Genomic DNA, 16,142 nt, shown 5'->3' on the forward strand with positions numbered 1-16,142 from the left:
AGAGGTCATTGTTCCCCTCTACATGTCACTCATTAGACCCATTACAATGCCCCTTTTTGTCTCATAAGACATCTACAGCAACTGGAAAGGCTGCAGAAATACCTCAAGAAAGAGGATTACTGGCCTCAAACAGATGCCCTGCGCAGACAGTCTCAAAACACTCTAGCTTTACTCCGTCGCATATCACCTGCTCAGAGGCGATCTCTGCCAAACATACAAAGCTATGTCAAACCCAGAGCTGTTGGACATGCTCCACTTAAAGAAATCCCAATCCCTCCGAGCTACACCCTCTAGGGACCTAAACTTTGTCACCACAATAAACAGAACATGCTGGAAGGATAGATTCCTGTCCCAGAGACTTCCCATACTCTGAAACAAACTACCTATCTATATCAAACAAAGCTCCTCATTAGCACTCCAATAAAAATTTTGATGATTGGATGGGAAATAGGAAAGTCACCCTGGGGATCACCTCTGGGGGTCTGCTCGACAGGGGCACAGGAAAATAATGTTCTTGGGTGGCGAAAGCCACGGTATCTTTTTGGCTAGGCTTATATAGGCCCTAGGGCCTACAGCCTAGTACCTATGAACCTAGGAACTGAGAAACCTCACTGTTCTCACACTGAAAACACTGGCACATTCTGGAAATAGTTTCAGAGAAGAGAAATCCCCACAAGGAGAATCACATACTGTTACAATTTTGGGCCTTAGAAATTAGGTACCTACTGAAGCAAAACTCAATCAAGAAAAGTTCTATATAGGTGCAAATGAAGTCAGTGACATAAGATGAACTAGTAACACACACAGTTCTCTCCTGGCCAAAACAGTGCTCAAGCTTAGAGAATTGTGGTCTTGTACACATTTGTAATGCAGACTTACACACAGTTTGATGTGCATTCTACTATACTTATTTAAAAGTCTGTTTTGAAATTATAGCCTGTCTGAAAAATGAATAAAGATAAATCGCAAGCTCATCATAAAAGTCATCATAAACAAGAATGGTAACACCCAAGATATGGGCTTACCTTACTGGCTGATGGGTGTTACTTTGTTAACCTAGAAATGTATAAAAATTTTGATTTTCTGTACCTTAATTGTTAATCACTTAAGCCTCATCATTTTCATCTGTCTGTTATGCTGGCTATTAAATTAATACCTTCTGAATGATCCAGTGTAGCCTCACTTGTTTTATATTTATGCTGAAATGAATTTCTTTCTATACAAGGTAGTTCTCTGCTCCAGTTTCTTTTCTCCAGAATATGAATCAGAAATCTGGAGATAAAATTATGCGTCTGTCTCCTCCTCTTCCTGCTCAGATTCAAAATCTTGAATCTCTTCAGGAAGAGCGGCACCCCTTTCTTTTAGCAAAAAAAATAAATAAATACCTTACAAGAAGTTCACTAACCTGAATTAAACCCTGACCAGATCTAGTAAACTACTCTTGTCTAGAGAAATTTGAGGGGCAGTAGATACATGATTAGTCTTCTGTTTCTGAGAGGAAAAATGAGGCCACTAGTGTTGCTAATGGCAGCAACAGCAGCTTCCTCAGGAATGGGCACAGCACTCTGATTAAGCAGGGAAGCTTTTCCTGCTCGCTTTCCCAGAACCAACAAGAATGGTTCTCATTTGCTCACTGAGAGGACCCCAACAGCTGCAGAGGATGTGACTAACCCTTGACTTATAGTGGCTGTACGTGCTACACCAGAGGGATCTGGGGGTAAAAGATGAGTGGTCCGAGGAACCAGCTTTGGCCACAGCAGAGACACCAACCTGTGGCTGAGGAAAAGTGGTAACATTTGGGAGGGCTGAACAGCTAACAATTCTTGAGAGAATGAAACGGAAAACAATGTGAGAAATTCTGGATGTGGCTAGATATTACAAAAGCATAATACAAATAAAGTTACTTACGGCCTGTAGAATTGCTTTGCTGTGTCTTCGGGACAACATTTCCAGAGCAGTTAATGCTTGTTCTGCCACATCAATACACTGGATAACTTGCAGCTAAGAGAATGATGGAAGATAATTACTTAATATAGGAATAAGTATAAAAAGTCAATGCTTTTTAGTTCTGCCAGTTCAAATCAAGACAATGAATTTTTCTTCTAGTATACACAAGTGAGCTAACCAAGCAGAAACAAATTGAACACTCACAGGCAAACAAGCCAGAACAGTTGTCACTAATTTAAATGGGGTAAACTTATAAAAATGATCAATGGTTATGTAAATAAGGGAGTCAAAAATGATTTTTTATGGGAGCGAGAATCACAGCAGAAAAATACTTTCACCACACAAACTGGTCCTTTTCAATGATATATAATCCTGAATGCCTTAGTGTACTCATGAAATGGATCATTTGTAGCAAAGTGCACCTTCTGAACAGTGTCTCTCTCAGTTAAGCCCACTGTGCAACTTAACAGCTATGGTGGGAAATGCATTTCCACCAAGAAGATATGCTTCTCTCTAGTCACCTACTTCAATGTATCATGTTTGTTTGAAAAATAAAGCTATGGTTTGCAGAATAAACCAAGTCTGCCTTTGTATCATATTAAGTTTTGTAATCTCAGCAGTGAATGTATATAAGGATAATCATTCAACAAATAAACAGCAAAATCTGGAATCCCAGAGATTTTCAAATCAGATGCTGTAAAACCCCACCAAATTAGCTAACTCCATGTGGGGATAAAGTCCTGTGGCTGAGATGGTTGGGTATCAATTAGTAATGTGGGTATTGGAAGAAAATGTTGGGAAAGGAAGATAAGCAGCCAACAGCAGCTTCTCTCAGCCTGGTCCACGTCATTATTGATAACACAGAGAGATCTAATTTAAAGAAAATAGCATGAACAAGGGTTATAACACTCATGACTGCCAAACAGTAGTATGACTCTCACACAGTATCGGGCTTGTGGCAAAGACTGCCTTACTGCAAGGACTGCTAGGTCAAGGTCGAGTGGGGTGGGGGCAATATGAATCACAGACTTTCTTTTGTCAACAAATGATGAATGGTGTCACTTCCAAACTGCTCCCTTGATCAATAACTAGAAGCAGTACTCTACAAACAGAACTCCTACTTTGGTAAACCAGACAAAAAGTACTACTTACTAGTAAACATCCAGACATTTGGAAGTGAAATGGCTTGCTTTAAGGAAAATTCTTCCTTAGCAATGTGTGTGGGGTGGGGGCACTTTGCAGGAAACCTTCCTGAACTACCAAGCCGATAGATGAGAGCTTTTTCCTGCAAGGTCATAAGGCAGCATCCCTGAAAATAATTGCATGAGAAAACAAGTGCTACACGAGGACAGTCACCATATTACATGTTTGAATGTCTAGATCACTGCTGCATTAGATTCAAGGAAGAATACAATTTAATCACAGGTGGATATCAGTCTTTGGGGTGGACTTTAAGAGCAGCTGGCTGTCTCAGGCTAGAAATCTGAAGTTATCTCCCTATCAAAAATGGTGAAGCAAATTAGTCTGCAAAAGAACAGTACGACCTTTGCCATTTCAGCACATTTTTGAGCAAACAGTCTAATGTCTGGAGTGTAAACCTTAAAGAAAGTGTGATCTGAGGTCCACATGGTAAGGTCGCACAAGATTAGAGCAGAGACATTCTTGAAGACGGTTGCAGCGGTGTCAGTTTCTCACATGAAGTGTGCCCTGAGCTGTCCAGCAAGTTACTCCTATGATAATCATAAAAGAATGAGCTAGACATTTTAAGGCAATCTGCTTGGATAATGGCCATCCTTGCTCTGCTAACATGAAGGACCAAAAAAAAAAGCTGATACCTTCGATACTGTTAAACTATGAAATGATCTATGCACAAGCAAGGAGTGTATGTTCTGCAAAAAATGATCTATTCTAATACATTACTGTTAATTTAAGACCTTAAAGAACTGTACTATGCTCTTGCTTAGACCACTGTTGCAGTACTCCTCACTTCAGAGATGACTTGCAAAGCTTTCAGGAAGAAGGGGCAGGGCTGAAGCAATAGTCGGAGTCCAGCAAGCCTTAAAGAATACCTCTGGCAAAACCTACTCTGCAACGGGAATCTATCTCATAGCACTTTGTGAAAGTGTGAAAAGAAGAGCAGGTGGCTGCCTCCAGACAGCCTTAAGATTGTAAGCCTTTGAAGAAGGCTTCAGAAGAAGCCATAGCTCTGGCGGAATGGGCTTTCACCTATAAGTGAAAAATTCTTTCTCCTCTACTTAGACTTTGGAAAAGAAGGCAGAAAGGTGGATGTACTGATTTAGAGGCAAGCCTGTAATAACTTTAGGCTTAAAGGAACAGTTACGAAACTAACTCTGACTTTGTGGAAGGCTTAGAAGAGGAGGGCATAACCGCCTGCAACTCAAACTCTTCTGGCTGAGGTTAAAGGTAACTAATAACACTGTATTCCAAGTTAAGAAGCAGCAGCAGATTCAAAAGAAGACGGGGCTATTATTTTCCAGAACACAATTTAGGTCCTAGGGATTTGTTTCTTAGGGGGCCTGATTTAGAGGATACCTTTAAGAAACTGACGTCAAAGTAAGAAGAAAGAGAAAATCAATGGGCAGACAATCTGAAATAGCAGACAGATCCACTGTAACAGAAGGGAATGCTAACTCTGAGTTGTGCAGCTCACACAAATATTTGAGGCCACTGGTACCTTTACTTGAGATGGGTCCTGACCCCTACTGTAGTACCACATACAAAATCTCTTTCATTTAGAAACCCAAGAGATCCTAACTGAAATCACTGTTGCAATATCCTAAACATATGGGCTTTCGCCACTGATGTCCGGCCGGAGTAAGAGCCTACAATCTACCATTAGCCATACATCCAACATGACCTCAGCCTGTGAATGTAGGGATACACATGCAGTCACATAAGTGTAAATCCCCTGACTATCGCACCGGCAGCTCAATGTAGGTCTCATATCATGTCTGATCTTCATGTGGTCATTTGTACCATAAACCTTTACAGATTCAGTTAAGTGCCCCATTGAGGAACCTTCCTTTTTCTTATCTTGTTTACCTGTGACTTGCTATACATCAGCTAGGTGAGGAAAGACTGCAGTAAGTAGATACTCTACAAAAACCTCCATTCCCAGTGCCTTTTCTTCTTGAGCGCAGAAAATGACTGCAAATAGTGTTCCATCTGCCTGGTCTTCTTACCAAAGACGTTGCTCTCCTATTTGTCAAATACTTTCCTAAAGACTCAGAGATTAAAGCGTTTGCCCAGTTTAATATGGTAGATCCCCTCCATACCTAATATGCCATCTGCTTTAAAGAAAAAAAATCTAATGGCCTAGGCCTGATTTTCTGTCTGCCCAGTCAGATTCAGATGCACTCAATGAAGTTATAGAATGAATGGTACATCCAACACATTTACACCCCATCTACTACAATCCCACTAGAGACCAAAATGGCCAAGGACCACACATCTAAAATGACTGAAACTGCAACACAGAAAGTGGAACTGCAGATCATTATCTTTGACAGCCTGGAAGACACCCCTCAGATCAAGAGAAGAAATTCCAAGATCACTGATTGAGGAGCATCAGAGGTCAGAGTCTCTACACTTAGTCCAAACAAATGACACCCCTAAGAAGAAATGGCAAAAGACCAAGCATGTTCCCTTCTTCCAATCTTCTAAGGAGGAGTGGATGGACTTCTCTCAGGGCCTATTAAAGGCCATTATGGCTCTCAAACCACCTTCCTTTTCAGCTAATCTACCCACTCACCAAGACTACTGTGGAGTCTTCCAATGAAGATGAGGAGGAAGCATCAAATTTGGATGATTATTCCTTGGAATACTCCTCTGAAACTGACAATAAGGACTCCCTCTACCCCGATTCCCCTAAGGAAACATCTTTTGGAGAGACAAAGAATAGTTGTGTAAGAATTTACCATAACCTTAGATGTCCTTCTCTTCCATGTTGCAGTATTCATAACAGTAGGGAGGTTGCTGCCTGCAGCCCCAACATCCGACCAGTATACCAAAGTCTTGTTGTAGGAGGGCACATGTGATGTCCTGTGCCAGGGCCATAAACTGACATAGGGTATAAAAGTGACATATAATAGCACTCTGGAGGTTTAAAGAGGGTCAAAGTTGGTAGACCCTAGGGACTCGCATGTAGACTAGAACAAGGGTAATTGTTAGGCTGTGATTAGTGGAGAAGTTAAAAGGAAGGCAGGATGCCAATGTGCCCATAGGCAAGTAATGTATAATAAGCAGGTGAGCTAGAGGGGGCAGGAAGGGAGGGACTGAATATTGCAACATGGAAGAGGAGGACATCCAATGTTATGGTAAGTTCTTACACAATTATTCTATGCCCTTCTATTCTCATGTTGCAGTATTCATAACAGTAGGGAGAGTGCCAAAGCTTTCAAGTATGAACCTGGGTGTAGGATTGGGGTCCTTGGTCAATGAGACCCTGAAGAATAGACCTAGCCCTGGAGGCTAGGTCCAGTTTGTAATGCTTGGTAAAGATGAGCATTGAGGCCCCAAGTGGCAACTTCTAGAATTGAGATATAGTCAACCCCCTTGAAAAAGGCAGCTGAGGAAGCAGCTGCCCTGGTAGTGTGTGTGATTTGACATTCCCCTATAAGGTTTTACCAAGAGTGGAATAACATATTCCAATGGATTTTGAGATGCATGAAAAAATGGTTTGTTCGGTGACTGCCATTCCTAGAGCCCTAGGATGGAAGAGGATGAAAAGCTGATCAGGTTTTCTAATTTTTTGTTTTGTCTAAGTAATACCTCAGTTGTCTGTGTACATCTAGAGAATGCAGGTCCTCTCAGAGGCATTTTGGGGGGTAGGGTAAAAAACAGGAAGCTTTAATGGCTTAGTTTATAGAAAGTTCATTAACCACCTTAGGCATGAAAGAGGAATTATTCCGGAAGGCAACTTTGTCCTTGTGGAAAAGTAAGGGGGGGATAGCCGTAAGGGCTTGTAACTCTGATATCCTCTTGGTGGAGGTAAAGGCCATTAGTAGGACAGTTTTAAGGGTGCACAGTTTTAGGGTTACTGAATGTGCTGGTTCAAAAGGTGGCAGGGTAAGTTTTTCTAGGCCAAAATTCAGCTCCCAAGGTGGAGGGATAGGCTTCCCGGAGGGGAAGTCAGCTGTAATAACATGGGCAGACAGACAGAGATGGCAGATAAACCGACTTTAACTGATGAGTAAGTTAGTCCTGAGTGAAGGAGCTCTCACAAACAAGAAAGGAGCAAAGGGACACAAATAGTCATAGGGTCCTGGCTTTTCCTCTGACACCACCTGGAGAATCTTTCCATTTAGAAATGTAATTTTTCCTGGTGCTAGGTTTCCTGGCCTCCTGCAGGACATTGAATACATCCTCTGAGTATAGGTGTCTGAAGGGGATTAGAACGCTATCATCCATAAGGTCAGCTTTAAGTTGTTCACTTCAGGGTGTAATAAGGATTCCCTGTCTGTGTGAGCAAGTCTATTTGGCGGGGTAACCTGTGGTGACTGCCCTTGGCTAGTAGACAGAGAAGGGGAAACCAATGATGTCTTGGCCAGTAGGGGGTCATCAACAGGATTTTTGGTTTGTCCTTCTGGAGTTTGAGGACAACTTTCTGAAACAGTGTGAAGAGTAGAAAGGTATACATTCCTTCCCAAAGAAAGGAGAAGGTGGATGTTGGACCCTTCTGCAAAATTTGGGCATCTGTTTGTTCTGGGAGGAGGCAAACTGGTATTCCTAGATTTTACACACAGGTGGGGTATTCCACAACTAGATCTCTGTGAAACATCAATTCGTGAGAGGGAAATGAAGTTCTGCTTAGAGAGTCTGCCATGACATTCTCTGTAGAGGGGATGTACACTGCTACTAGATGGATGTTGACAGCTGTTGATAGAGTCCAGATTTGGATGGCTAAGCTGCAAAAGGGCTAGGATCCTGTCCCCCCCCCCCCGTTTATGTACCACATGAAAGTCATGTTTTCCATGATCACTTAGAGAGTTACTGGAAGCAGTGCTGTTTTGAAAGTTTGTAGGGTTAGATGGAGTGCCCTCAGTTCCTTGATATTGATCTGGTCGTTTAGTTTTTAAGTGTGGACCATTTTCCCTGCACAGTGATCTGCTTTTGGTAGTGCTGTAGCACCGCACGCTAACCCAAGTCTGATGTGTCTGTGGTGTGTTCCACCATGTGGGCATATACCTGTAATGGGATTCCCTGGTTGTGATGGATGGCAGAGATCCACCACTGGAGTTCTCTCTTCAGACAAAGGAGTAGGGGAAGAGGAGTGTCCAGGGGATGGGAGTGTCGGCTCCATAAGTTCTTCATGATCCACTGGATCGTTCTCATGTGGAGTCTTGCTAGGGCAACATGGATATTAGGGAAGCCATGTGTCCTAGTATCCTTAGGAATTCTGCTGCTGGCAATGAAGTGAGACTGGTGAGTTTGTTGAAGTATATGCCAAGATCCAGGATTCTTTGTTCTGGAATAAAGGCTCATTAGGTCTGTTCTGATTTTGCACCCCATGAAAACAATGTCTCGCGTGGGTTGTAGATGAGACTTCTCGTTGTTTATAGTGAACCCTAGATGGGTCAGGATGGAGATCAACCGTCTTAGGTGCTCTTGGAAGACTTGGCGGTCTTGATCAAGGACAATCACGTCATCTAGGTATGGGTATATTTGTATGCCCTGTGTTCTTCAGTGAGCAATGAAAGGTGCTAGACACTTTGTAAACACTCGAGGGGCTGTGGGGAGTCCAAACGGCAAGACAGAGAACTGAAAATGCCAGGAACCTACTGCAAAGCGGAGGAATTTCCTGTAATCTTTGCGAATAGATATGTGGAGGTAGGCATCTTTTAAATCCAGGGCTACTGTGAAGGCCTGAGTGGGAATGAGTGGTAGGAGCAAAGGTAAGGTGATCATTTTGAAGCTGGGTACCTTGAGAAACAGATTTAGGAATGATAAATCCAGAATTGGTCTCCATGGACAGTCTTTCCTTGGTACCAAAAACATTACTGAAGAAAATCCTTTGTTTCTTTGGGTGGGTGCTATTTGTTCTACAGTGCCTTGGGCCAGCAGTTGTTGAATGATAGTGGGGAAGAGGTGGACTTGGTCTGCTGGAGGTTGCGGAATTCCCTGTAAAGGGGGTAACAACCACCAAGTCATAAAGTAACCCCTCTGAATGATGGAGAGTACCTACTTTTCGGTTGTAATCTTCCGCCAGTAGGGTAGGGAGAGGGTGAGGCGAAGGGACAATGGGGTGTTTTGATTTTGTAATGGTAAGTCACAGAGGAGGTGGTTTGTTGTGATCAGACTGGCTCTGAAAGGGGGTAGTGGAGGGAAACCTGGGGCTAGAGGTTTTCCTCGGTTGCCTTCCACCCTTCGTCTGAGGAGCTGTGTGGGAGGATTGCCTCATGACAAAGGAAGTTCTTTGTGGATAGTTTCTGTGGTACCTGGGTATGGGAGATACCAGCAAGTGTTCTAGGTTTTGCAGTTCTTTTCCCTTCTCTTGAAGGGATTTAAGAAGTTCAGGTGAGGCCTGGCCAAATAGGGCTTTATTGTCCAGGGGGGCATCAAGGAGTTTAGTTTGTACATCTAAGGGCAGAGGCTGAAGTCCTAGCCAGGAGTATCGTCTTAGTACTGAGCCAGAAGCGGCAGATTTGGATGATGCTTCCACAGCATCATATCTGCACTTGGAGTGCCTAGTTACATGGAATGCTGTTCAGAGTAGGTTGGTAAGCAGAGTTTTAATACTGGATTCAGGGGCCTGCAAGAGTAGGGTAAAAACCTTAGCAACTGTGTCCAGGACATACCTAGCCATGTGGGTTTGGTAGTTCAAGGCTCTTATAACAACAGTAGAGGAGGTATACACCTTTTTCCCTAGTCTATCCATAAACTTACTGTCTTTATCAGTAGGATAGAGGGCCACAGAAGGTAACTGTCTGGACGTCTTATCTGCAGAGACTGCAATAACAGCAGTGTCTGATGGTGGGAATCTAAAAAGGAACAGTGTCCTGTAGGACGTTATAAAAACGGTCAGAGTGTTTAGAGGCTGGGGGTTGTATGTCTGGTGTCTGAGAGGCGGCCAAAAAGGCATCCTGGAAGGCAGGGAGCAAAAGGGGTACAGCTGAAGGGGATGGGTGTTCCATTTGAAGCAGGCCAAAATACCTTTTCTATCTGAGACTTCTGAGACCAGTCATTTAAAATGTTCCCTCATGAGGGAGATGGTATCACCAAAGGTGAATTCTTCCCCAGGAGACTCTGGGGTGATGGGATCATCTTCTTCTGGGGTAATAAAGTCCTTGGGTGAATAAATTTGAGATTCATAGGTCACAAAATTTTCATCTGACGAAAGATTTTCCTCTGATACAAGTAAAGGGGGCCCTGTAGGAGAAACAGCTGGTTGATGTTGTGTCTGCAGGACCTGAAATGCCTTAAACAGGCTTTAAGAAAAAACTTCCCATCCTGGGACAGGATGTGTTTCTGTGCATTTTACTTTTTGTTTTCTCAATTGGATCTATGGCAGAGAAAGAGATGGTGCCAACGTCTGGGTGGATGGAGGAGCAAGAGCAGGCTCTCCGACTGAATGAGTTGTGGTTCCCCTCCGCCATCAGGATCTGAAGGCTGGTTAGCCTCAGCGGACGTACTCAAGGCTTCCACCAGTCAGCTTGCATCGTGGTTCCTGGGCCTAGTAAGGAAACGGAGGTCTGAAGAGATCCCAGGCTTTCATCAGTTTCAAAAATCTCCTCTGATGCCTGAGGAGCGGCATGAGAATCAAACCAGGTTTTCTTTGCCTTCTTCCCCAGTGGCTCAAACTGATGGGCCTGCTCCTCCCTCCACATCGAGCACGAGACGTTGGAGCCTCTGATTTTCAAAGTAAAATTTAAGCGCGGAAAGACATTTGCAAAGAGTTTTTGGAACTAATGATATGCAAATGGGGCAGGACGTATGGTTGTGGGCCTCGCCTAAACAGAATATGCACTTATTGTGAGAGTACTTGTCAGGAGTTTGTCTCCCACAAGCACACTTCCCCTTTCTAGTGGACATGTACATACTAGCAATAACCAAAAAGACAATGAAAACTCCACAGGGTACTTATCTGTAGCTGTCATCGTAGCGGTCGTCTGAATTAGCGATCTGCTTCCCGAAATGGCGAACTGGAGTCAGACATTCACTACGGCAGAAAAATTCTGAAGAGGGTACATGCAGACGCCACTTTTATACTCTATGTTGGTTTATGGCCCTGGTGCAAGATGTCACACGTACCCTCCTACAAGAAGACTTAGGTATACTGGCCGGACGTCGGCGGTGCAGGTAGCAATCTCCCTACTGTTATGAATACTGCAACATGAGAATACAAGGACATTTAGCAATATGCTGAAACATTCTGAGTTGGAGTCTAAGCAAATCTCTGATTTTCAGAAAAGATACAAGTCTTTTATAAGTGGGTTCCTCAGCCCCTTTACCTGTCCCCCTGCAGTCCTCGAGGCCTTTCTTGATATTTTTGCATACATGTCATCTCTGCCCCATACTCAACCTCAAAGGGGCCAGACAAATTCAATGGAGTTCTAGATGAAATTAAATTTCTTTTCAACAATCCAGTTGCAGAATCTTCTTGCCATTTCCTTAACCTCAGGCAAACCATCTAATCTTCTGCTGAAGGCTACCCTCAGACAAGGCTATGGACAGATGCAGAAAAAGGTCTATGCCTCTTCTACCTCGGCCTTCAGGGCCATTATCAGACCCAGATGACCAAATGCCTTATGTATATCTTTAGCAATATGAATAAGACAATGACATGGCAAGGTCAAACGCTAATCAACAGATTAAGTCTTTGGTGACACCAGCCGCTCAGGTAGTTAGGCATAGCATAAAATGCAGCTATGAAGCTGCTGAGGCCTCTTCCAGAGCAGCTGCTATTACCTTAGTTATTAGTAGATATGCAAGGTCATGCACCCAGCCTCTCCCAGAGGATTTCAAAGCAAAAGTCCTAGATACCCCTTTAGACAAGGGTCTTTAGTTTGGACCTCAGATAGTTTATTCAAGACCTTGCAAGAGCAATGCATAACTAGGAGGGACTGCAGACAAATTCTGCTTAGCCAATGTGCCCAGATACCAGAGAAAAACTATCCTGTGAACTCCACTTCTTTTGCCAGAAAAGAACACAAGCCTTCTCTGAAACACAATGAGGCACTCAGAAAGAGGTTTCCAGGAAAATGTGAAAGGGACCTTGGACAAGGGAGGCCATCCTTCACAGATATGTCAGTGAGAGTATCGACCCCCTCCCCGCTCAGTCCCACCCTTCCCATTTCCAAAAGACTTCATCTCCTATCACAACTTGGGAAATGCTCACAACAGACAAGCAGGTACTAATCATCATCAAACTAGGTTACATTATGTCCTGGAAAGAATTCCCTCCTTTCAACACACACACAAACGCATGCACGCACACGCACATGCGCACACACACGCACATGCGCACACACATGCACATGCGCACACACATGCACATGCGCACACACATGCACATGCGCACACACACACACAGCCACACACACAAGCAGCACACAAGCACACACACAGCACACACAAGCGCTTTACACCTGGCACACACACAAGCGCACACACAAGCGCGCACACACGCACACACACACAAACGCGCACACACACACAAACGCGCACACACACACAAACGCGCACACACACACAAAAGCGCGCACACACACACAAGCGCGCACACACACACACAGCAGCGCGCACACACACACACACAGCAGCGCACACACACACACACACACACACACACACCAACACACACACCAACACAAACAAACACACACACCAACACACACACACCAACACACACACACCAACACACACACACCAACACACACACACACACACACACACACACACACACACACACACACACCAACACACACACCAACACACACACACACACACACACACACACACACACACACACACACACACACACACACACACACACACACACACACACACACACACACCAACACACACACACACACCAACACACACACACACCAACACACACACATATATATATATATATATCTATATATATATATATATATATATATATATATATATATATATGTGTGTGTGTGTGTACATACACACACACGAGTTCCCTTCACATGGTCGACATTTCAGAATGTTGACATTCATATGGCCGAGACCATATGATTGACATTCGAAATGTCGACCATGCAGAACTGGCATCTCCGTACAGTGCAGAATGGAAAGATTTCCATCTTCGTATGGCCCAGGTCTGTTGCTAATCGTAGCGGCAGTGAAATTAGACCTACACATCCTACTCGTGAAAATATTACTGTTTCAACTGCTGTAACAGCTCCCGCTAAAAGCTCTTCAAAGGCAAGGGCTTTTGGTAGTAGTAGCAGTAATGATGGTTGGGCTGAGGATGCCATGGCTGCTACAACCTCTACCTCTGTTACTTCTGCTGACTTTATGGGACTGCCATCCCTTTCAACCCCTGGACAAACACCACCGCCAAATCAAGTGGGCTTTCATGCTACAGTGCCTGTAGATATGGGAGCGAGATCAAAGACTATGGCTCCTTCAAATTTGAATAGTTTTTTATATCTACCCACAAAGATTCGGGCAAGGTCACCAATGAAAGGGTCCAACTGGGAGCAACTGAAGAGGAAATTTTCAGGAGACAACAACAGCATGGATCGATGAACCAGAAGTGAATGGACTAGTGTTTAACTTGTCTAATTACACCCTCACTACAGCAGAATGCACTCTATTGAATAGAGGTCTCTCCTATATTCCTTTCACAGGTACTAATTTAACAGATCTACTTTTAGATCTTAAACTTTTTGGCAGGAATTTAGTTTTAAAGCTTATGTATTCTAATGATGACTCTGAGTACTAATAAAACTGAGATTGGCCCTAGGCTAAGAAGAAAGAGTGTTTTTTGTCCAGTTATTCCAACACATGTTGTTTTCTCAAATTATGTGAGCATGATTTTTAGGACTCATTTTCTAGTGGGGGTCGAATTAAAAATTCTTAGTTTAACATGTCTAATGATAAACGTAGGGCACTTTTTTCACTATGTACAAATAATACCCTAGCTATTAGACCTGCAGACAAGGGTGGGGGTATTCTTTTAGATTTTTTCTATGTTGATGCTATGTCAACTATGTTACAGGATTCCCTCACCTATCAAATGGTGGACGTTTCAGTTTTGGATAGAACCATTACAAGTGTTTGGGATAACCTGTATGATCTGCTAATGTGTAGACAGATCGATTTTGAACTTTATTCCTATCTATGTGTTGAACATCCCCTGGCTCCTTTAATTAAAGGCTTGCCTAAGATACACAAGTCTTTGACATCTCCCCCTATGAAACAGATTGTATCTGGCAGTGGCTGGGTGACCAAGACCATGTAGATCTACATGGAGTATAAGCTAGGTCCATTAGTCAAAATGATTCCTACTATATTAAAAGACACTCTTCAACTCTTGGATGATATTGAGATTTACAACAGTAATTCTATTAACCAGAAATGTATCTTGGTTACTTTAGATGTTAAGAACTTGTTTACCTCTATCCCCAATGATTCTGGCCTAGAAGCCATTAGAGAGATTCTCACGGACTGTGACTGTATGTCCAGTGAAGAAACCATGCTTATTACTACGCTTCTTCATATAATATTGACTAATAACATCTTTATTTTCAATGGGCAAATGTATCTACAGCGTTGGGGTGTCGCAATGGGCACCCCTTGCGCGAACTCCTACGCTAATCTTGCCATGTATCATTGGGAGAAGGCTTTTCTACTTGACCATCCCGGATTTCTGAACATCTCTCTCTATAGATGTTTTGTCGACGGCATACTATTGGAGAGGTGATGAATTAAGCTTAAGTGACTTTGTTGTATATTTAAAATCTACTACTCATTTCCTTGAGTTTAGTATGACCTCTTCTTGCATCTCTGTAGATTTTCTAGATGGCACCATAGGTCAAGACCCTGCTCGACTATTAACTACTAGACTGGAATCGAAAACCCTGTTGGACAAATGCTTTATTACATTTTAACAGTAAGCATCCTAGAATGATTTTTTCAAACATAGTTAAGGGCCAATACCATAGATTGAAGAGAATCTGTAGAGATCCATTAGACCTAAAACTACAGTTAGATGAGCTAGACAAGGTATTCTTGCAGACAGGCTATAAGAGATCCATTTTGGTAAATATTAGAGAAGAAGTAATGGGGATGAGTATTCCTTCAATAAGGACTCAGATACATAACAATGACAGTAGACTTCATTTTGTGACTACTTATACAGGTGATATCGGTCATGTAGTGGAAATAGTGAAACATAATTGGCATGCTTTGCTACTGGACCCAGCCACTGCCAGATTGGTAGGGAATTTCCCGCGTTTCACGTATAGAAATAATAATAATCTGAAACGCATTTTATGTAAGGATATAATGAGGTGCTCTGTTAGGAACCAGGATTTAGATAGGGATTTGACCACTGGAACTTTTCCATGTAAGCGCTGTAGAATGTGTAGTGCTATCACTACTACACAGAACTTTGATCATCTTGTCCTAAAGTATAAGTTTGTCCCTAAGTAAGTTGCCACTTGTAATAGTGTAAACCTGGTCTATCTTGCTTCTTGCAATTGTTGTACCTGCTTTTATGTAGGCAAGACTACACGAAGGTTAAGAGACAGGATTTATAACCACCTACATGATATCAGGAATCAGAATCAACAAAACGCATTAGCTAAACATATAGCTAGTTTTAATACTCATAAGTTTAGCTATAGAGTCTTACAACTAGTGCCCATTAACATGAGGGGGGGGGGGGCAACTTAGTCAAATAGAACTGGTGGAAGTCAAATGGATTTTTAGACTTCGTGCTCAAATTTTTCCAGGGCTCAATCATGTTAGTTTAAAACGAGCCCTGGAAGCACGCCCTTTGAAATAAAAAGATAACGGCATTGAAAGAAACCATAAAATAGAAGAAAATGTGAAATAGCTATAGTGCAATTGAAATAACACCATAAAATAATACCACAAAATAAACGTAAACACAGAATATATTATATTATGTTCTAATGGTGTACAGACATTTTTGTTGCTGAAAGTGTTATCATTTATGACATGATATT

At 42.7% G+C, this 16,142-nt stretch overlaps 1 protein-coding gene across 2 annotated transcripts in view; it reads right to left on the reverse strand.

Annotated features, from left to right (window-relative positions):
- TRIP12 (thyroid hormone receptor interactor 12) overlaps window positions 1-16,142 on the reverse strand; it is a 3,849,287-nt gene that overhangs the window by 2,781,186 nt on the left and 1,051,959 nt on the right. For both annotated transcript variants that reach the window (XM_044071052.1, XM_044071053.1), the window contains one exon: window positions 1,909-2,001. In XM_044071052.1, coding sequence (XP_043926987.1) covers window positions 1,909-2,001 — 93 coding nt within the window. The remainder of the gene's footprint in view (window positions 1-1,908; window positions 2,002-16,142) is intronic.

This window comes from Protopterus annectens, chromosome 5.part0 (assembly GCF_019279795.1).
Source record: "Protopterus annectens isolate FY-2018-M chromosome 5.part0, PAN1.0, whole genome shotgun sequence".
Taxonomy (NCBI): domain Eukaryota; kingdom Metazoa; phylum Chordata; order Ceratodontiformes; family Protopteridae; genus Protopterus; species Protopterus annectens.